Source organism: Typopeltis vanoorti, chromosome 5 (genome assembly GCF_054136105.1).
Source record: "Typopeltis vanoorti isolate ZY-2024b chromosome 5, IOZ_Tvanoo_1.0, whole genome shotgun sequence".
NCBI classification, from domain to species: domain Eukaryota; kingdom Metazoa; phylum Arthropoda; class Arachnida; order Uropygi; family Thelyphonidae; genus Typopeltis; species Typopeltis vanoorti.
Window position 1 is genome coordinate 39808859 of NC_143553.1, and position 24465 is coordinate 39833323.

Here is a 24465-nt window from a genome sequence, read left to right on the forward strand (position 1 = left end):
TACTGACTCCATAGAAAAAGTGAAGATTGGTTCCAAACCTGAAATATAAGCAAAATAATGAAAAAAAAAAAAACATTAAATTCGTTAGGATCATAAGATTTTTATTTGCATTTCATGGAGAACACACATACATATAATGAATTTTAATAACTTAAAAAACATATTCATTTCAATTGTTTGCTAAGGATTCTATAAAAAAATTGTGTTATTCGCTATCAGTTCTGACAATAAACATGAAAGCTTTTGTTTTCGTGAGACTGTAATATCCCTAGAACTACTTGATATGGTATTATCGTCATCGACTTCCGCCTCAGCTTGTGGAATTCTTCTTGTCATGTCTTGAGCAAAAGTACCACTGGTTGTTTCAGTAGTTTTAGGCATGAAGTCAGTTATTAATCGCTGTGTTGATGCTTTAGATAAGTCACGATATAATTATCTGTATGAAGACATTATTAACAACCTAAGCTCACATGAAAACTTCCCAGCACGTTCTTCATTTGGATAATGTCGGGTAAAATAATTGCCTAAATTACTGGCCAGTTTAAGCCCTTCTTTAATTATATCAGCAATAAAAGTAGGATTATCTTGATCATTATCATTAACTCCTTCACTTTCAGGAGTCTCAGAAACAATCTCCACTATTTCGTCTTCGCTAAGAGGTTTATCAACAATTCTTCGATATCTGCCGATGTAAAATCATCGAATCCTTCTCTGCCAATTTCACATGCCAAACTTATTATATTGGAGAATTCTGCAGCATGGTTGAAGGGAACAGGAGCATTCTCTTTAACACATGCGAGCCAAATATCTTTCCAGCATGCATTAATAGTTTCTGGTCTCAATTCAGATAACGATAACCGAACCTGATCAATACAATCCATAACTGAAAATTTTTTCCACACATCCATAACTGAAAATTTTTTCCACACATCCATAACTGACAATGTTTCATCATCATTTAGCTTGTTCAAAACGTACTGAAATGTTCATCTGACATAATATGTTTTAAAAGTCGCAATTATACCCTGATCTAGAGGTTGTAGCAATTATGTAGTATTGGACGGCAGAAAAAAAAATTGCATATTTGGGTGTTCTATGGCAAGATGACCGGATGAATTATCAAGAGTCAAAAGCACTTTAAATGGTACCCTAGTCATTTAAATAGCATCTAACTTCTGGCACAAAATGTTTATGGAACCACTCAATGAAAATATCAATGGTCACCCAAGCTTTTTTGTTGGCCATCCAATGAGCTGGCAATTTTTGAAAATCTGTGCCTTTCATTGGCCGTGGTCTTAATGATCGATTTATGAGCAGTGTTTTTAACATCTGATCTCCTAAAGCATTCGAACAAAATAGGAGTGTTATGCAATCCTTTGCTGCTTTGAATCCACCAACAGTTTTTTACATTTTTGATAAGTAAGTTATGTTTGGCATTTTTTTTTTAGAAAAGGCCAGTTTCATCCATATTCCAAACTTGTTCACAAGTGTAACCTCCATCTTTAATTGTTTTAGCAAGTTTTTGTGGAAATGATTTAGTAGCTGTTTCATCAGCAGAAGCCGTTTCACCTTTAATTTTTATATTATGAAGAGCATGTCTTTTAATAAACTTAGCCAGCCAACCATTGCTTGCATGAAATTCATATTTTTTCCTCGATTGAGATGAAGTATCTGGCTGCAGTTTTTTAATCTGTTCATAAAATGAACAGATTAAAAAAGATAATGTACAAAATTCTTTTTTGTACATTATCTTCTATCCACATCACTAATGCTTTTTCGGTCTTTTTCTAGAACAACATCTCTTGTTGATAATTTCGCACTCGATTTTGTACGAGAACGTACCGCTTTTCTAATAGTCTCTTCATTTTTCTTTATAGATCTGGCAGTTGATTCACGGACTCTAAAATGCTTACCCACAGCAGTCGCATCTTCCCCAGTTTGAAGACGATCTAAAATTTGAATTTTTATATCCAAGGAAATGGCTTTCCACCCCCCCCCCCCCGGCAACATACTGTCAGGACTTGATTAAAATCTACGGTTAATGAAATGAAAGTTTGAAAATTACATATAGATTATTTCTTTATTATTCATTTATTATTTCTTAATTTTATAACGCGATTTTTATTTTGATTTCACTTAAAAAATGCAAATACAAAAAATGCAGTAAATGTGTTGCCTACTCAAACACCAAATTCAAACTGCTAAGAACTGCTTTTTTATGTGCAGTCAGTTATGTATTGTAATTCGGGGAATTCTCAATGAATGCAATTCTACAAAATTCTCAGAATTTTCTCGAATTACAGATTTTTTCCTAACTTAGACTTTAGGTTGGTCGTAAAAGTGAATAAAAATCACGTAAAAAAAATTATTTTTGATATCCCAGTTCGCGTAACTTAATATTCGCGTAAAAAAAAATGCGCATAAAAAGAGGTTTAGGTGTATATGTTTACTTATTTTACTTTAGAATTCATTCTTTTGCTACTAGTATAAGTTTGTTTACATAAAGATAATCTGACTGTTACAAACAAACATTCTTTTAAGTAAAACTTATATAATAGTGACTAGTAACATATTCGTTGTTATGACCGAGATCAAAATAACATGAATTACTATTTTAGGAAAATATATCATCATCATCAAATTCTTGCCATGTACCATCAAGGGGTGTATAGGATATGATAGTACTACATGAAAAATTTACATCATTACTAACTTCCAGTCTACAATTTTCTTCAAAATCAGTCTGTTACTTGTCAAGACTCCAACATTATCAGATCTTATATTTCTATATCGTCTGAGGCACTTTGTACAGTATCAATCCACCTATATCTTGGTCTTCCTCTAGGTCGCTTTTCTGCCAACCTGGCAGAGAACACTTGTTTAGCTGATCTTTGCTCAACCATTCTATTTTATTAACCATACCACCTGAGATTAGCTCTGCTAACACATTCCTGGATGCTGACAATGTAAAGTTCTTTCCTAATATCCTCGTTTTTAAATGATATTGCCATTGATGCCATCTGTTCAAGCCTCTAATCTTTCTCAGGACTCTCATATCTGGGTTCTCTAGTCTTTGGTCAAGTGTTTTGCTTCTGACCCAGGTCTCAGATCCATAAGTTAAAACTGGTTTGAACACTGTCTTGTATACAGCTAATTTAGTGTTCTGACTAATTTCTCTCTTATTCCATATGAATTTATTCAATTGACTTCCTACTATACCAGCTGTGCTGATTCTGTTGTCTATTTCTATATTTAATTTACCATCTTCACTAAAAATCATGCCTCAGTAGGTGAAATGTTTTACTTGTTCCACAGGTTCTCCATTCAAAACACTGTTGACATTTTCAATGATTCTGCCTATTTTCATTGTCTTTGTCTTTTTATTGCTGACCTTCATACCATATCTATTACAACAGTTATTCAATTTAGTCAAGAAATCTTGCAGATTTATTGATAAGAATAACATCGTCTGCATAAAGCAAAGAGCTGACATTAACACCTCCAATTTTCATATCATGTTCAATACCACTTTCCTTCATAATGTGATCCATATAGATAATGAATAACAGAGGGGATAATGTACATCCTTGTCTCACACCAGATTTAACATTAAACCATCTTCCTGTACTTACAGTATATCAGTTCTAACTGCTGACTTACAACTCAAATAAAGACTAAGTATTGCTTGATACAATGCCTCATTGACACCATATAATTGGAGCGTATTGAATAGTTTCTCTCTCCTGGCACCTTATCATATGCCTTTTCCAGATCTACAAAACTCAAATGCAGATCTTTGTTATATTCCCATGATTTCTCCACTATTTGCCGTAAAGTGAAGATCTGATCCTGACAGCCTCTATTTGGCCGGAATCCAGTTTGTTCTTCATCAAGCTTTTCTTCTACAATTCTTCTCAACCGTTTCTCAAGTATGCTTGCATATATCTTACCAGGAACACTCGGTAGGGAAATACCTCTGTAATTCTCACATTGAGTTTTATTTCCCGTTTTATATACGAGTACTATGAGAGCTCTACTCCACTCATCGGGAATTCGTCCCTCTGTCCAGGCATTCTGAACTATGCAGAGCAGCCACTGTAAGACTTTTATACCACTATACTTCAGCATTTCTGGTCGAATATCATCTACTCCTGCTGCCTTTCCACATTTCAAGCCTTTGATGGCTTTTTCTACTTCAAGTATGGATATGCATTCCTGACTATATGCCTGTTGAGTGTTTCTTACCACTGTGCTATCACTGCTTGTTTCATTTAGCAGTTTTTCAAAGTAATTACTCCATACTTCAAGGATATCTTTTTATACCGTTTTCATGTCACCTTTATCATCTCAGACTCCTTTTACAGTACTCTTTCCTCCATTTCTAAGCTTCTTCAACAACCTCCAAAATATTTTGCCACCTAGTGGATTTATTTAGAAGTATAATATCGTCCGCATAAAGCAAAGAGCTGACATTAACATCTCCAATTTTGATATCATGTTTAATACCACTTTCCTTCATAATGTGATCCATATAGATAACAAAAAACAGAGGGGGATAATGTATATCCTTGTCTTATTCCAGATTTAATCAATTCTAACTGCTGACTTACAACTCAAATAAAGACTAAGTATTGCTTGATATAATGTCCCATTGACACCATATAACTGTAGTGTATCGAATAGCTTCTCTCTCTTGGCACCTTGTCATATGCCTTTTCCAGATCGACAAAACTTAAATATAGATCTTTGTTATATTCCCATGGTTTCTCAGCTATTTGTCGTAAAGTGAAGACCTGATCCTGACATCCTCTATTTGGCCTGAATCCCACTGTTCTTCCACAATTCTTCTCAACCGTTTCTCTAGTATACTTACGTAAATCTTTCCAAAAACACTCATTAAGGAAATGCCTCTGTAATTCTCACATTCAGATTTATTGCCCTTTTTATATATGGGTACTATGAGATCTCTACTCCAATCATCAGGAATTCGTCCCTCTGTCCAGGCTTTCTGAACTATGCAGTGCAGCCACTGTAAGACTTGTACTACCATACTTCAGCATTTCTGGGTGAATATCATCTACTTCAGCTGCCTTTCCAGTTTTCAAGCCTTTGATGGCTTTTTCTACTTCAAGTATGAACATGTATGTCTGTTGAGTGTTTTTTACCACTGTGCTGTCATCAGTGCTTGTTTCATCTAGCAATTTTTCGAAGTAATTACTCCATACTTCAATAATATCTTTTCCTCCCATTTTCATGTCACTTTATCATCTGTAACTCCGTTTACAGCACTCTTTCCTCTATTTCTAAGCTTCTTCAACAACCTCCAGAATGTCTTACCACCTTCTTGATATTTATTTTGTATGTTATTGCCAAAGTCCTACCATGACTTTTTGTTTAGCTACTTTTACACAGTGTTTAGCTTTCTTACATTTGTCTCTGTATTCTCTAAGAGCACAAGATGACTTATTTGCCAGGAACTTTTTATATGCTTTCTTGTTTTCTTTCACTGCCTGTTTAACTCCCTGTGTCCACCATGGAGTTCTGATTTTTCTCCTTGCATATAACCTTGCTATATGTCTTTCTGGCTTAATCAATGTTTTCTTCAGGGCTTGCCACTGAATCTCCAAGGTTTGGTTCATGTTCTCAAACTCATTCATTTTTTCTTAAATAATGTTTGTATATTTTAGTCTATAGTTCACATCTGAGAGGTGCTCAACTTTTATTCACTTTAAAACTTTCTTACATGTTTTTCTTTTCAATATTTTATCCTACTCAAGACTAAATAGTGATCACTTCCAATTTCAAATCCTCTGTACACGCTGGTGTCCTGTACCAGGGAGAAAACATCACTATCAAGAATAACATAGTCAATGAGACTTTTCTTATTCCTTGCCTCTTCTCTCCATGTGAATTTTAGCACATTTTTATGTTGGAACATTGTGTTTTTAATAGCCATGTTGAGCAGAAATCCAACAGGTATTTGCCATTATTATTGGCTTTGTTCTTTTCTACAAATTTTCCCAAAATATTTTTGTAATTTGACAATCATTTCCTGCTCTGCTATTTAGATCCCCAACAAGGACCATGAATTCAACCTTTTTCATTGTGTCAGTTGCTTTCTCTAAAGCATCAAAAAATTCCTCCACTTCTACCTTAGTGTAGAACCTTCTGTGGGACCATAGGCACAAATAAGTCTCATTGTCCACTTCCCCATTCTCAAATTTGCCCACATCACTCTACTTGAGACTGACTGCCATCAAAGAAGATTATCCTCGTATTTAGTGTTGAATACTATGGCTACTCCTTCTTTTCCTTGATTGTCATTGCCTGAATATAACGTTTTGTATTTATTAATCAGAAACAAATTCATTTTATGCCAACAACCAGCTGATGAGAATTAAAAATAAGATCTGAAGATTTTGCAGAGATAAAGATAAAAAATTAATTGTAATATACGTGATAATCAGTTTGATAAATGTCCCATTTTATCTGCTTCACACAAACCTTAGTATCTGCTTTAATTTCTGCCATTATTTATTTCACTTGTCATTGATTGTAATACATCCCAGCTACTTAAAAATAATAATACAGCAAGAGGGATTATCCCTATCTTGGTTACTCCAGCCATTTCTGAAAAGAGTGCTAAATTTGTAATTCAGTCCAAGAACTCACTCTGACAGCTCATAAAAGCAAACACATTTATGAATTAGAATTCATTAATGCATTTGCTTTGGTGAGCCTATATCTTTGGTTAGACTCAGTTTCAATTCCAAATGAATGTGAGGAACATAACAAATTTTTTTTTTTTTTTTAATCCAAGGATGAATTAGCTGGAAGTAAGTTTTTTTTTTTTTTTTTCTACCTGTCAAACCAGGCAGAGAATACTTGCATCGACTCTGGAGATATTAACTACTCTGCCAATACCAAAAATTAGTTTTATATATGTTGGTTAGTCATAATGAAAAAATTCTTGCAACATAAATCACTACATATAATAATTATTTAATATAAATTAATTTCACATTTAAATTTTTTAATTAGGAAATGAATTAATTATTAACCGATGTGAAAATTAATTTTGCATTTAACTTTCATATAGGTAAACAAAAATAGCAGTTCCTTCTCATTATAGTTCCTATTGTCAACAGCTTTCTTCAGTCTACTGCTGGACTGCCTCTTCATGTTTCTTCCAGTTTAATTGGTCTTGTACAGCTCTCCACTATAAATGTCTACAACATTTTATTATCTTACCATTCGTCTACTTGGTTTCTGCCAAATAAGACTAAATACAAGATATACTCTAAAAATACTACAATTTATCTCTCTATATGTAGTTACATGGATGAGGAAGTAGAACTTGTTTATAACCAAATAGCTCATCTTTTAGAAAATGGTAAACATTATTTTAATATTTTGATGGGAGATTTCATTGCAAAGATAGGAAAAAAAGAAAACTCCAAATGAAGCATCTGTGTAAATTAATGGTATTTTGTCGAGAAATGAAAAGGGAAATGTTAGTTGAATTTGCAGAAGAAGAAATCTAAAAAGAATGAATACCTTTTTCAGAATGAAATCTCAAAACAAATGGATCTGGAGACACCCAAATGGAATTAACAAGAATGAAATTGATTATATTAACAGATAAACCATATATAGTACAAGATAAATAAATATAAAGTAAGATTAAGTAAAGATCATAGATTAGTCTGAAGCAAAATAGTCATAAGCTTAAGAATGGAAAGGCAAAAATTAATAAATAATAAAAAAAGAAAACCAGAAACGTCTTAGAAATATTGTAAATAAAGAAAATAATTCCCAGTTCTTTTTTTATTTGCAAATATTGAAAATTTCAACAGTATCCTCAAAAAATATAAAAATTTATCCAGGAATTCAAAAAGAGCAAAATAGACAAATAATAAAAAGGAAACTAAATACCTAATATAAAAAAGATGATCTGCATGGTGTAAGAAATATAGAATTTACTGAACTTTGCAGAACAATCATGAAAAAGATAACAGAGGATATAAGATATTTCAATACAAAAATGATAAGAACAGCAGTATAAAGATAACAAGAAAGTTTCTTGATAATGCGGGTACACTTTATATGACAGGTGTAAAAGATGAAAATGGAATACTCATTACAAACAGAACAAATGTCTGAGATTACAGCTAAATTTTATCAAGAAATATATACATATAAAGGGGAAGTAATAGAGAACAACAATAGAGAAAAAGATACTGAAAACTATAATGAATCTACAGTCAAAGATAAAGTAAAGCATGCACTTACAAAAATGGAAAGGCATCTGAACTTTATGGAAACATCATCCTTCTACATAAGAAAGGTGAATGAAACTAACATAGGAAATTATAAACCTATAACCATTCTGCTAGTCCTTCATAAACTGTTTACAAAAATTATTGATGGCATATTAAACAATATATTACATTTTCATCAACCAAAAGAACAGGTTTCAGAATATCCTTCTCAACTTTAGATCATAATAATGGAACATAATATTAATGGGAAAAAATAAAATAATATATACCAATTTCTTTGGCTTTCATAGATTATGAAAAACATTCAGCTCAATAGACCTGTGTAGCAGATTTAACATATAGGAATAGATGATTCATCAGTAATAAATTTAAAGGAAAGAGAAATCAGACTGGGAGACTATATCAGCAAAGTTATTTGCTACAATCCCTAAATGTGCTATATGAGAAAATTTAACTGGGAGACAGAATATTGATGGAGAATACTTAAGCATTCTATGATTTGCAGATATCATTTTAACAGCATCATCACCAAAAGAACTAGAACACATGATTATTGAATTAAATGAAGTAAGTCTGGATATAGGCATACAAATAAACATGGATAAATCAAAAACAATGTATAGTAGAAATACTTCTTCAAAACAAAACAAATTGAAATAGTAAATTCATCATCAAATTCCCGACTTGTATCCTCAAGGGGGGGGGGGGGATTTACAGGACAGTACTACATGAAAAATTTGCATCATTGTTAACATCCTATGTACAATTTTCCTTCATATCAATCTGTTACTTGTCAAGACTCCAATGTTATCAGATCTTATATTTTATCTTCTAAGGCACTTTTTACTGTATCAATCTGCCTACATCTTGGTCTTCCTCTAGGTCTTTTTCCTGCCAACCTGGCAGAGAACACTTGTTTTGCTAATCTTTCCTCTTCCATTCTGTTTAAGTGACCATCTCAGCTGAGATTAGCTCTACTAGCATATTCCTGGATGATAACAATGTCAGGTTCTTTTCTAATATCCTCATTTTTAATATGATATTGTCATTGATGCCATCTGCTCACACCCCTAATCTTTCTCAGGACTCTCATATCTGTGGTCTTTAGTCAAGTGTTATATTTCTAATTCAGCCCTCAGATCCACAAATTAAAATTGGTTTCAACACTGTTTTGTATACAGATAAATTAGTGTTTTAACTAATTTCTCTCTTATTCTGTACAAATTTATTCAGCAGATTTCCTACCATACCGGCTTTGTTGATTTTGTTGTCTATTTCCATATTTAATTTACCACTTTCACTAAAAATTGTGCCTAGGTAGCTGAAAGCTTTTACTTGTTCTGTAGGTTCTCCATTCATGATGCAGTTGATATTTTCAATGCTTCTGCCTATTTTCATTGTTTTTGTCTTGTTATTGCTGATTTTCATACCAAATTATTATAACAGTTATTCAATTTAGTCAGGGAATCTTGCAGACTTGTACTGGATTTATTTAAAAGCATCTGCATAAAGTAAAAAGCTGAGGTTAAGATTGATATTAGGTTTAATACAACTTTCCTTCATAATGTGATCCATATAGTTAATGAATAGCAGAGGAGATAATTTACATCCTTGTCTGACACCAGATTTAACATCAAACCATCTTCCTGTACTTCCTTCAGTTCTAAACTGTTGACTTACATCTCAAAGACTAAGTATTGCTTGATGTAATGACCCATTGACACCATGTAACTATAGCGTTTTGAATAGCTTTCCTCTTTGCACCTTGTCATGTGGCTTTTGCTGGTCTACAAAACTTAAATATAGATCTTTGTTATACTCCCACAATTTTTCAACTATTTGTTGTAAAGTGAAAATCTGATCCTGACTGCCTCTCTTTGGTGTGAATCCAGCTTGTTCTTCACTAAGTTTCCCTTCCACAATTTTTTTAGCCATTTCTCAAGTATACACCCTCTGTCAAAAAAAGAAACCGAACTTTTCGAAAATAGAAGAAACTAGTGGTGCCACCTGGTGCATCTTTTTGTTGTCGAAAGCGGCAATCCTCATTAGTGTTGTGTCAACCGTTTATGACATTTGTTTCATTAGAAGCTGAGTTATAGTGCCAAGAGTGACCGTGTGTTTTGACCAATGGTCAGTCATCACGATTTATGCCGTATGCAATGAATTCTCGCTATCATTTGCTTCAAAACTTTGAGATAAAACTCACCATTGACCATTTGCCCAGGCAGAATGAATTCTTTTTGGATAATGCCCTTGGAATCGTAGAAACAAATCAGCATTGTCTTTACTTTTGACTTCTCCAAGCGACTTTTTTTGGGACGTCCCTCTTCTGGTGGTCTCCAATCAACACTCTGCAGCTTTGTTTCGAGCCCATACTCAAAACACCATGTGTTGTCACCAGTAACGATCATTTCAAGGAAGTTTGAGTCCTTATGAGTGGTTTTAATGAGGTCCTTGCAGTGTTCAATTCGATACATTTTTTGTTCATCGATCAACTTGTGGGCAACAAATAGTGAATTCAGTTTACTAAGGCCCAAACTCTCGGTTGTGCACAGTTGATTTTGGAATCCCCAATTTATCTTCAATCAATCTAATGGATGATTTGATGAAATTGTGCACTTTTTGGATGTTAATGTAGCTCTTTTTGGGCGGCCCAGCTTTTCGTCGTCCTCAAGTGTCTCATGACCAATCGCTTAAACTACTCGTAAACTTGAGTATGGGATAAGCATTCATCACCATATGCTTTTTGAAACATTTGATTTGTTACAATTAAACTTTTACCAAGTTTAACACAAAAGTCAATTTTACTTTTCATTTTCACCAACCTTTTTACTGTGGTCCTGATGCTAGCTCCTATTTTGAAACTCTCAAACCCATAAGTACACTTTTCACACACTTTAATGCTTTCCTTCATTTTCATTCACTCTACAATCCACAAATCTTTTATTTTTTTGTGTGTGTATGTTCATACATACATTAAGAAATTCCCACAGTGCAGAACTCGAACTTTGTGGTGAAGCTTCCTTATTGCACACGTGTTTCTTTATGGATGCCATTTACAGAAAGCAGAAGCAGTAGGAATAAACAAGCAGCACAATACATATAAACAAAATTCCAAGAACAACACTACTGAAGGATACTTATCTAGCACTAAAAATATGAAGCACAATTTTATGAAAAAAGCCACACTATTTTAAAACACTTTTCTTAGCACTTCTCAACAACAATGTTACATTCACTCATGACACTCTTTCCTTATGCACCTGATGAAGTCTTCTAGAAAGACTAGTCATGTATTCAAGATAATAGTTTTTTCCGTTTTTTTCCCTTCTACTCCTTACGTGTTTCACATGTTATCTTTCAGTTTTAGTCATTTAAGTTTCTTCTACTATAACGTAGTCCCCCCCCCCCTTATCTGCGGTCAACCTTAATATGAAAATATTAAATGGAAAATTCCTGAAATAGACAATTTATAATTACATAGGCAAAGTGGATATTAGATCCAACATTATTTCAAAGCCGAATGTTTGTGGAAACTATGAAAGTTTCGTATGTTGACCTGAGAGCTTACGATAATACAATCCTCGGCATCCCCGAGTTGCCTTAGCTTGCACTATGTGACTCGAGTAGCTAAGGCAACTCGGGGATGCCAAAGATTGTATTCTTGTAAGCACTCAGGGCAACTTACGAAACTTTCATAGTTTCCACAAACATTTGGCTTTGAAATAATGTGGATCTTTAATATCCACTTTCCTATGTAATTCTACATTACTGAAATGAAGCCGTATGGCTCTTTCTTTTAGTAATATACAATTCATAACTTTTAAATTGCATGCCGCTCTGAGTAGTTCTCGGTTATCAGATTGACTATCCCGGAATTGCAGTGCTTCTGTTCAGGTAACTATTATTTTACTTAATAATAATCCCAAAGCACAAGGGCACCGATGCTGGCAATTCAGATATGCCAAAGAGAAGTAATAAAGTGCTCCATAAAATAATGCTCGACTTCATAAAATAATAAATAAATAATAGAAAAGACATATGCTGAGGTTGTTATAATTGTTCTATTTTATTATTAGTTATTGTTGTTGATCTCCTACTGTGCCTAATTTATAAATTAAACTTTACCATAGGTGTGTATGTATAGGAAAAAACATAGTATATATAGGGTTCAGTACTATCCATGGTTTCAGGGATCTATACGGTGTCTTGGAACGTATCCACCGCAGATAAGGGGAACTACTGTATGTATAAAATTAAAAGTTAGAAAAGATTAGCAGTAACTAATGCTGGGTTTACTGGTTGTAAAGATTTGATACTGCTAATCGTTTCATACTATTTTTGCTGCATAAACTGGTGGCTTCATCTGGGCTTCATCATTACTAAAAAAATACTGAATAGTATTTTTATAGTAATGTATTGATTCGTAATCAAAGCTTGTTGTTTATTTATATTTGTATGTTCATCCAAACCCAGTATTAGTTACTGCTAATCTTTTCTAACTTTTAATTTTATACATACAGTAGTTCCCCTTATCTGCGGTGGATACGTTTTGTGGTCGAAAATAACATACTCATAAAAGATTAGCAGATTGAAAAAGAGTTCTATCTCCTATAAAGGAGATAAACATAACCATCAGATCCATTTAAGTTTGGGGAATGGAGTAAAATTTCACAATTGTCTTTATTAAGATGTTCTGTAACAAATCGACTCTTATGAAGGACTCTTGTCTTAATCCAGAGATCTACCAGATCCTGGTGGTGATAGCATGTTCAGCAAGTCCAAACTGTTCAGACTCATAGTTCTTGAGCTAAGATTTATTTTCTTAGTGATAAATAAAAGCACATCTTCCATATTGTCCATAATAAGATAAGCCACAATAGCATGGAATATGGTAAATACCTGGAAAACGAAGAGAAGCAAGATGGACATTTTCTGATAGGACAAAATGCCACAAAAATGTTAAATTAAAATTTTTGCAATACTTTCAGAAATTTGTTTCCTATAAGGGAGAGGAATACAGGTGATATCCTCTTGAGCATAAGAAGTATGAATTCTGTAGATGCTGAATGCTTTATTGATGAAGACTTCACTGAAACCATTTTGAATGCTTCCATAGGCGGCACGGGGTCTTTTGAAGATTCAACACTCAGGGGCTACCCTGAGTGTCGAGTCATCAGAATTCAAGGAGAACTGGCCTACCAGTCCAGAACACGAGGGGGTTGGGCACCGTAAGGGGCAGAGCCCCCTAGTACAGGGTGTTCGGGATAAATTTGACATATTTATAATTAATTATATTTTTCCATAAGTTACATGTATTAACACACACTTCTCTTCATTTAAAAGTTTGGACCCTTCTTCATTCATATACAAGATGTCAGAAAGGATGGATAGCTGGAACCCACCTGAATCATGGAAGAGAATAACTTGTATCATGATGATTCGTGCCCGCCATCAAAATAAGGATATTACGACTGCTGCCCAATGCTCCCTGAATACAGTAAAAACAATCAGGCATGAACTAGAGACTTGCAATGGTGACTACGAGGATGTAGCAAGAAGAAAGATCCCTAGCAGACGATCTGATTGCGTTCGTACAGCAGATTCCTCGCAAATCTGCAGGAACAGGTGTTGAAGAACCCTGGCATTGGAATTCGGGCTTTGTTCGTGGAGTTGCTAACTGTAGTCGAGCCCTGGATAACAAGGGTAGCCAATGGTAGGCCGTATGTATGGCAGCAGGATTCGGCCCCTTGCCACACCTCTTGGAAAAGTCAAAAATGGTTGTCTGAAAATTTCTACGACTTCACCAGTCCAAATGTTTGGCCTCCAAACTCCCCAGACCTTAACCCCTTGGATAATTTTGTATGGGGCGCAGTTGAAAAAGACACCAATCGCACTTCCAGTAATACAAAAGTCCAGTTAATGGATAAAATTAAAACAGTTTTTGCGGCCCTTCCCAGGGAGACTGTAGCATCAGCTTGTTCGAGGTTCCGAAGCAGAATTGAAGCTGTGATCGATGCTAATGGTGGTTATTTTGAGTAAATCTTGTTGATAGTATTGTAATTAACTCTGCCTGTAATGTTTTTTTGTCAATTCATTAAATTTAATAGATACAAAGAAGATTTTCTTTTTCCTTACGAAACTGTCAAATTTATCCCGAACACCCTGTATATATATATATTTTAGTTAGGAAAATGTTGATGGTTTTTGTTACCTTAGTTTAGCTTCTATGGTGCCACTTTTTACAATTTTCTACTAATTGTTTAATTGCTGTTCTTCCATTTCTCTACCGAAGATGCATTTGAAACATGAGAAAATTTTACAATGAGATATCGATATTTTCCACATGTTTTCCGCTGCATATTATTCCTATGAGTTAGTCCTTGTATAATTCAAACTTAGATGCTTAGATGTTAGTATTCTAATTTTTAAGGAAATGACAATGTAAACTAGATTATTAATTATTAAAACTTTTAATTAATAATTACCTATATTTCAGAAATGTTGCATTGCCATCTTCAGGAATCACAAAACAATGATATGTGTATGCAGGCACTCGCACTAAGCAAATGAGGCTGAAGAAAGGCAACATAAGCCAGTCCTAAACGGTGTCCCCTAGTGGGACACCGTTTAGGACTGGCTAAACCCCTAATTTAGCCCTAGTGGGCTAAATTAGGGTTTTTTTTTAGCCATTAGGCTGATGATCTGATCTTAGAATGTATGTGTTAAATTGTGAATGAAGCCATGTTATGTAATTTATTTTTTTTCATTCACATTTAACATTGCTTATTAAATATTAATCATGGTTTATATAAAATTATTTATTATTCCTTAATTGAGAATTACCAATTAAATATTTATTCAAAACCTGATCTATTATTAGTTATAAAATAATAAAATGTGTAGAATTTTGTATAACCAAATATGTATGATGTAACGTAAAGTGTTATTTTTATATTTAACTGTATACGTAATCAAAAAGTTGAAGAAGTAGCTTAAATATTTTGTTGTTCTTATTTGTGAAATATTTAATGTTATGTAATCACTGTAGTAGTAGTAAAAGAGCATACATTACATTGGCGAAATGTTTGCGCTTAGTCTGTTGTCATGGAGACGCACGCGTAAACAACCACGAGTGGAGTAGAGCGTGGCGTTCGAACGTAAGGTGGGAGTGAAGGTCAGATAGATAGATATATAGAGAAGAGGGAAGGTCATAGATAAAAGTATAGAGAAGAATTATTATTAAGAGTGAGGAGAGAGTTTTGCGGAACCAAGATTATATAATCCTCAGGGCAGAGATTTATGAGTATAGTGTTCGGAAGTGAACCTATAAGTAGTGAAACATAAAGTTTAATGTTATAAGCGAAAACTGCTGTTGTTATGAAGAAAGGTTAATGCCGTAATCAGATAAAAGGAAACTGGACAGTCAATGCGAAAATTCTGATTAGTTCCAGTTAATCTGGATTACGATTAAATTCTATGTTGCCCTAGGAAAAGGTTATATTGGTTACTTGGAGAAAAGTGAACAGGAAAAGATATTAGTACCTAATTACTGTTGTTTGGAATAGTGAAGTGCGACTTACAGTAATACAGTTTAAACTATGGAGAATATTTGTTATGTGTGTTCCGCTAATGTTAATTAAGTTAATTCATAAGTGCTCTCTCAATAATTTGATGTATTGAAGAATTTGTCTGGTAAGAGTAGTTGTATAAGTTTCTCTATTCTAGCATTAACTGTAATATATCTCCGATGCTCAAGGTCCGGGAATATATTTGCTTGGAATATAGCTTACGTAATTTATTGCCTGCTGTGAATATAAACATTAAGCTGAAAGATTTTGTGAAGACTGAATAAAATGTGAAATTGTTATATTAACTTGAGATAAGAAGATTTGTGTTTTTGAGACTGTGAATAGTATATGAAAGTTAGAACATTGAATTAGCATCAGTGACCTAAGAAGAAGTGTTAAGTTAATTGTATAGTTCCATTTTAAAATAGAGTTCTTGTATTTGTTAACCATATCATATATTAAATGTTTTATTTTGTTGATCTAAATATTGTGTTTGCCTGAATTGCTTATTATTGCACCGTTCATAAATATTCGAATCTTGCGGGAACCCCAAGTAAAAATGATAATAGATAATTCGGCCTAATGAGATGACTGCTAACTTAATTTAGAACTGATCCTACTATTTATATAGACTAATCTAAGAATAGGGTGGCGCAGTATAAATATAAATTTCCCTACTTTTGGATCGGTGATCATTTCGTAATTAGTTGTATTATTCATAAAAGTGACTTGAAACTAGATAGATTTAGAACACGATAGAAAAGAGTCGTCACGACATTTTTTTTTTTAGCCATTAGGCTGATGATCTGATCTTAGAATGTATGCTTCCCAAATTTGGAGCAGTCTTATGCACTCAAATTTGTTTAGGTTTAGAAAGTTTTTCAGAACTGAGGCTAATTCAAGGAATAGTCTTTTGTACTTGCTATGGTGTAATAAAGGAACGTTCTTCCAGCATATCCTGTGGTGGATGCCCAAAGCATGGTCAGCAAGTACTGAGTGGCTGTATTCGGGGAACCAGATGTAGTCCTTTTGTTTGGATATCCTAATACCTTGGAAAAGGAAAACAACAGCAGTCTCTCTTTCCTAGACACTGATTACACATGCCAGCCTGATGGATCTCTGACTTTTTCCATTTACAAAAAACTTACACATACAGTTAGATACATTCATCAGCACTCACCCCCCCCCCATCAATATGGGATTATAAAAATCCTATATAACAGGGCAAAAATAATCAGTTCAGATAACAATGTCCTAACTACTGAACTTTACCATGTCCTTAACACCTTCTTAACCAATCACTACAATCCTCAAAAAATATTAAAACCAGGTAACCACAAACCCTCCCCCTTTCAAGCAGAGATTACTCTAAATCTAACACCATCCCATGTATCGTGGGGTACATCCAAAATATTAACAAATATCCTAAGAAAATATGACCTCACAACCAGTTAGAAACCACATAAGAAATTGGCATCTCTTATCCTCTCCATCAAAGACCAGCCACTTCCCCTAAACTGACCTGGAATATACCAGGTCCCTTGCAGTTGCAAACTGTCCTACTATGACAAAACAGGGAGGACAGCCAATATCAGGATATCCTAAAATAAGGACTTCATCCAGTTCTACCAATACAGCTACTCAGGACTTGCTGACCATGCTTTGGACACCCACAACAGAATATACTGAAAGAAGGCCACTTTATTATACCACAGCAAATACAAGTACAAAAGACTATTCCTTGAATCTGCCTCCTCTCTGAAAAACTTTCCAAACCTTAACAAATTTGGGTGCATGAAACTTTCCTGAATTTGGGAAGCATACATTCTATGATCGCCTACTAGGGGGTGCACCATTTAGGACTCTAGGACCGACTTCTGTTGACTTTCTTCAGTAGTTATTAATTAAAGTTTTTATAATTAATAATCTTGTTTATGCTGTCATTTCCTAAATAATTAGAAGCTATGTCTAACTAACATATAAGCTTATCTACAATAAATTTGATTTTAGTATTAACACTAAAGATCGAATGAATTGGTTATTTTGAAATATATGCCAATAGCATTAATTATTAACGAACCAGATTCTTACTTTGATAATGTGCATTAATGTGTTCTCATATCATGGTTTAGAAATAGTGAACATTTTTGCAAAACTGCAGAATAATTTCGGACAAAATATTCCTAAATAACAATTATTCAAGATATATATATATATATATATTTTTTTTTTTTCTTTTTCCCAGCATAAACAAAGAGCAAAACAGATTGAAGACATGCCTACTGGTGCAAAAGTAGTACAAACACCTAGTAAACGAAGAATTATTTCTGTAACACCTGCAAAAACCCCCATTAAAATACGAAGAATAAATGGTCCTAGGTTAACTCCGATAACCATGCAGGTATCAAACAAGGTCGGTTCTGCTGCTGCCTTTTCTAGTCCTGTGAGCAGGAGCCGTAGATGTATTAACACAAGAAATGGAAGAAAATCACCTGTGAGTAAAATTTGACACTTCCTTCCTCTCTGGGAAAAAAAAACAATAATTCAATAATTCTCTTGTCCTTTCTCAACAATTCTTTGATATTATTCCTAATTAGGATTTGCAAGTTTACTTACATATATTTCATCAGGTTGTAAAATCAGTTAACTTGCATTAAAGCAAGCTTATAGTTATTGCAGTTCGTTATACTGGAATTTCCTGTATTGATTGAGAAGGAAGTATTACTTTCTCAATCCATCTCACCAACAAGATTTGAGAATAAATACCTGTTAAGGTAAAATCATCTGTATGGGATTATTAAATTTTTTCATGTTCCTCTCAACGACAGGCTTTCTGAACTGAAAGCCTGTCGTTGAGAAAGCATCAACATTCCATTGTTTATTTTTCATCTGTTCTGGAGCATTTAACAAATAAAAATAATGAACAGAAGATCATTCAACATTTCCACATTGAATAACATGAAGAGAGAGTAAAATTTCTGCATTTCATCATACTTCAGTGAATACAGGTGGCTGTTTGTGAAAATTGAAGTGATTAGTGTGCTTACAGTCATATGAATGAGAAATTTGATAGGATGTGTCATTTGTTTTGCAGCCTGTTATGGTGAAAATGAAAATAAATTAACAAAGGGGAACTTCAGTTGGTTAAGTCTAACTAGTTTGCTATACAATTACAGGTGATTTTACCTCGGGGGGGGGGGGGGGGGTTTTCACCTGCAGACAGATGGCATCATCAAATTTCTGATGTATACCCTTGGGGGATGTACAGGATATTATAATAGTACTACATGAAAAAAGTTCCAGTTACTAACTTCCAATCAACAGATAACAAATTAATCTGTTATCTGTCAAGACTCCAATATTAACAGATTTTTTGGCTTCTAAGGCACTTTTTACTGTATCGATCCACCTAGATCTTGGTCTTTTTCCTGCCAACCTCTTCCATTCTGTTTAAGTGGCCATACCACCTGAGATTAGCTGCTAACACATTCCGGGATGCTAACAAAGTCAAATTCTTTCCTAATATCCTCATTTAAATATGATGTTGCCATTGATACTGTCTGTTCACTAACCAAATATTTCTCAAGATTCCCATATCTGTGGTCTTCAGTCTTTGGTCAAGTGCTTTATATCTAACCCAACTCTCAGATCCATAAGTTAACATTGATTTCAGCACTGTTTTGTATACAGCTGATTGAGTGTTTTAACTAATTTCTCTGTTACTCAATATAAATTTATTTATTTGGCTTCCTATCATACTAGCTTTGTCAATTTTGTTGTCTATATCCATATTTAATTTACCATCTTCACTAGAAATTGTGCCTAGGTAACTGAAATGTTTTACTTGTTCTATAGCTTCCCCTTTCAGGATGTAGTTGATGTTTTTGGTGTTTCTGCTTATTTTCATTGTCTGCCTTTTTATTGCTGATTTTCATACCAAATTTATTTAGTCAGGGAATCTTGCCAATTTGTACTGGAGTTATTATTATTATGTGATGGTATACGGACAATTCATTGCTGCTCAGATATTTCATTGCGGGAACTATTTATCACAAAATTCGCCGAAAACGTTATTCGTTAGAAAATTGAATTGATATTGCATTGATACCAATATATAAAAAGTAAATGCAGTACAAGATAAATTTTGCACAATATGGTTTTTTTATGTATTCATCTATTTTTTGTTGGGGTGCTTAAGGGTCAAAGCTGTATAACTGAGAGGAGACCTCTACATAGCCTTTAAAGAAATGCGGAAAACCGACCAGGGCTTCTGACCTAATGTCCAATCCTCACCTTCTCGTGGTGCACCCTGTTGAGTATCTACCTGGATACTGAACGAACAAGGTTGAGATTTAGCTGACCAAATTGTATTCTTATTGGCTTAAACCAATATACAAAATGATGGTACAACATCACAAAATTTCATGCTAGCTGGAGCGTTTCCTGGTTAAACAAGGCCCCCCCCCCTGTTGTTTTCGCCAGGGAACCTGGCGAACAGCGAAAAGTCAGCTACTGGAACAAATCTGAAAGCACTCCCCAACTCAACATCACCAGAGTTAAAGATTGGTACTATCAACATAAGAAGCCTGAATAGCAACGAAATGGAGCTAGCTGAGGAATTAGATAACAGATTGACAATGGGGGTGACTGAAACAAAAAAAGACAAAAACTAGTGAGATCTTTCTGAGCAATAAATACAAAAGGTTATATTCAGGAAATGACAAGCAAGGAAAAGAAGGAGTAGCCATAGTATTCAACACAAAATAGGAGGCAAATCTTCTTTAATGGCAGGCAGTCTCAAGTAGAGTGATGTCTGCTAATATCAGAATGGGGAATTGGACAATGAGACTTATTTGTGCCTATGGTCCCACAGAAAGTTCTTCTAAGAAGTAGAGGAATTTTTTGATGCTTTAGAAACAGCAACTGACACAATGAAAAGGGAAAAGTTAGTCATTGTTGGAGATCTAAATAGCAGAGTAGGAAATGATTGTCAGACATACAAAAATAATTTGGGAAAATTTGGAGAAAAGAGCAAAGCTAATAATAATGGCAAATACCCGTTGGATTTCTGCTCAGGACATGGACTCGTTATTAGTAACATCATGTTCCAACATAAAAATGTGCACAAATTCACATGCAGAGAAGAAGCAAGGAATAAGAAAAGTCTCATTGACTGTGATATTGTTGATAGTGATGTTTTCTCCCTGGTGTAGGACACCAGAGTGTTCAAAGGATTTCAAATTGGAAGTGATCACTATTTAGTCTTGAGCAAGATAAAATTGAATTTCATATTGAAGAGAATAACATGTAAGAAAGTTTTAACGTGAATAAAAGTTGAGCAGCTCTCAGATGTGAACTGTAGACTAAAATGCACAAAGATTATTGAGGAAAAAATGAAAGAGTTTGAGAACAGGAACCAAACCTTGGAGATTCCATGGCAAGCCTTGAAGAAAACCCTGATTTCTTCAGCCAGAGAGGCATGTGGTGAGGTTGTCTACAAGGATAGAAAAATCAGAACGCCATGGTGGACACAGGAAGTTAAAGAGGCAGTGAAGGAAAATAAGAAAGCAAATCAAAAGTTCCTGGCAAATAAGTCAGCTTTTGCTCTTAGAGAATACAGAAACTAATGTAAGAAAGTGAAACACTGTGTAAAACTAGCTAAACAAAGTTATGGGAGGACTTTGGCAGGAATATAGAAAATAAATATCAAGAAGGTGGTAAGATGTTCTGCAGGTTGTTGAAGAAGCTTAGAAATGGAGGAAAGAGTGCTATAAAAGGAGTTAGAGATGATAAAAGTGACATGAAAATGGGAGAAAAAAAAGATAATATAAATAAAATTAATGAAACAAGCAGTGATAGGATCAGTGGTAAAAAACACTTAACAGGCTTACAGTCAGGAATATATATATATCCATACTTGAAGTAGAAAAAGCCATCAAAGGCTTGAAATGTGGAAAGGCAGCAGGAGTAGATGATATTCGACCAGAAATGCTGAAGTACAGTGGTATAAAAGTCTTACAGTGGCTGCTCTGCATAGTTCAGAATGCCTGGACAGAGGGACGAATTCCCGATGAGTGAAGTAGAGCTCTCATAGTACCCTTATATAAAAAGGGAAATAAAACTGAATATGAGAATTACAGAGGTATTTCCCTACTGAATGTTCCTGGAAAAATCTATGCAAGTATACTTGAGAAACGGTTGAGAACAATTGTGGAAAAAAAGCTTGGTGAAGAACAAGCTGGATTCAGGCCAAATAGAGGCTGTCAGGATCAGATCTTCACTTTACGACAAATAGTTGAGAAAGCATGGTAATATAGCAAAGATCTGTATTTAAGATTTGTCGATCTGGAAAAGGCATATGACAAGGTGGCAAGAGAGAAGCTATTCAATACACTACAGTTATATGGTGTCAATGGGGCATTATATCAAGCAGTACTTAGTCTTTATTTGAGTTTTAAGTCAGCAGTTAAAAGAATTGAAGAAAGTACAGGAAGATGGTTTAATGTTAAATCTGGTGTCAGACAAGGATGTACATTATCCCCTGTGTTATTCGTTACCAATATGGATCACATTATGAAGGAAAGTGGTATTAAACCTGATATCAAAATTGGAGATGTTAATGTCAGCTCTTTGCTTTATGCGGATGATGTTATACGTCTAAATAAATCTGCTACAAGTCTGCAAGATTCCCTGACTAAATTGAATAACTGTTGTAATAGATATGGTATGAAGGTCAGCAATTTTTTACTGAAGATGATAAATTAAATATAGAAATAGACAACAGAATCAACAAAGCTGGTATGGTAGGAAGTCAATTGAATAAATTCATATGGAATAAGAGAGAAATTAGTCGGAACATTAAATTAGCTGTATACAAGACAGTGTTCAAACCAATTTTAACTTATGGATCTGAGAGCTGGGTCAGAAGTAAAACACTTGACCAAAGACTAGAGATCGCAGATATGAGAGTCCTGAGAAAGATTAGAGGCGTGAGCAGATGGCATCAATGGCAATATCATATTAAAAAGGAGGATATTAGGAAAGAACTTGACATTGTCAGCATCCAGGAATGTGTTAGCATAGCTAATCTCAGGTCGTATGGTCACTTAAATAGAATGGGAGAGGAAAGATTATCAAAACAAGTGTTCTCTGCCAGGTTGGCAGGAAAACGACCCAGAGGAGGACCAAGATATAGGTAGATTGATACGGTACAAAGTGCCTTAGACGATAGAAATATAAGATCTGATAATGATGGAGTCTTGACAAGTAACAGACTGATTTGGAGGAAAATTGTAGATAGGAAGTTAGTAATGATGTAATTTTTTCATGTAGTACTGTCATATCCTGTACACCCCTTGAGGGTACATGGCAATAATTTGATGATGATGAAATAAAAAAAGACAAAAACTGGTGATATCTTTCTGAGCAATAAATACAAAATGTCTTATTCAGGCAATGACAATCAAGGAAAAGAAGGAGTAGCCATAGTATTCAACACAAAATACGAGGCTAATCTTCTTGAATGGCAGGCAGTCTCAAGTAGAGTGATGTGGGCAAATATGAGAATGGGAAACTGGACAATGAGACTTATTTGTGTCTATGGTACCACAAAAGGTTCTAGTAAGGCAGAAGTGGAGGAATTTTTTGATGATTTAGAAACAGCAACTGGCACAGTGAAAAGGATAAAGTTGGTCCTTGTTGGAGATAAGAAATGATTGTCAGACGTTCAAAAATATTTTGGGAAAATTTGAGAAAAGAGCAAAGCTAATAATAATGGCAAATGTCTGTTGGATTTCTGCTCAGGACATGGACTGGTTATTACTAACACCATGTTCCAACATAAAAATGTGCACAAATTCACATGGAGAGAAGAGGCTAGGAATAAGAAAAGTCTCATTGACTATGTTATTGTTGATAGTGATGTTTTCTCCCTGGTGCAGGACACCAGAGTGTACAGAGGATTTGAAATTGGAAGTGATCACTATTTAGTCTTGAGCAGGATAAAATTGAATTTCATAATGAAAAGAATAACATGTAAGAAAGTTTTAAAGTGAATAAAAGTTGAGCAGCTCTCAGATGTGAACTGTAGACTAAAATGCACAAAGATTATTGAGGAAAAAATGAAAGAGGTTGAGAACAGGAACCAAACCTTGGAGATTCAGTGGCAAGCCTCGAAGAAAACCCTGATTGATTCAGTTAGAGAGGTATGTGGTGAAGTTGTCTGCAAGGATAGAAAAATTAGAACTCCATGGTGGACACAGGAAGTTAAAGAGGCAGTGAAGGAAAAGAAGAAAGCATATCAAAAGTTCCTGGCAAATAAGTCAGCTTTGCTCTTAGAGAATACAGAGACAAATGTAAGAAAGTGAAACAAAATTGTAAAACTGTGTAAAACTAGCTAAACAAAAGTCCTCGTTGGACTTTGGCAAGAACATTGAAAATAAATATCAAGGTGGTAAGATATTCTGGAAGTTGTTGAAGAAGCTTAGAAATGGAGGAAAGAGTGCTGTAAAAGGAGTTAGAGATGATAAAGGTGACCTGAAAATGGGAGAGAAAGATATCCTTGAAGTATCCTAGTTTATAAGTCAGCAGTTAGAATTGAAGGAAGTACAGGA

At 34.4% G+C, this 24465-nt stretch overlaps 1 protein-coding gene across 2 annotated transcripts in view; it reads left to right on the forward strand.

The window, feature by feature from the left end:
* LOC150106330 (protein regulator of cytokinesis 1-like) overlaps positions 1 to 24465 on the forward strand; it is a 253410-nt gene that overhangs the window by 181732 nt on the left and 47213 nt on the right. For both annotated transcript variants that reach the window (XM_090392371.1, XM_090392370.1), the window contains exon 10: positions 18099 to 18347. In XM_090392371.1, the coding sequence (XP_090248497.1) occupies positions 18099 to 18347 (249 nt within the window). The remainder of the gene's footprint in view (positions 1 to 18098; positions 18348 to 24465) is intronic.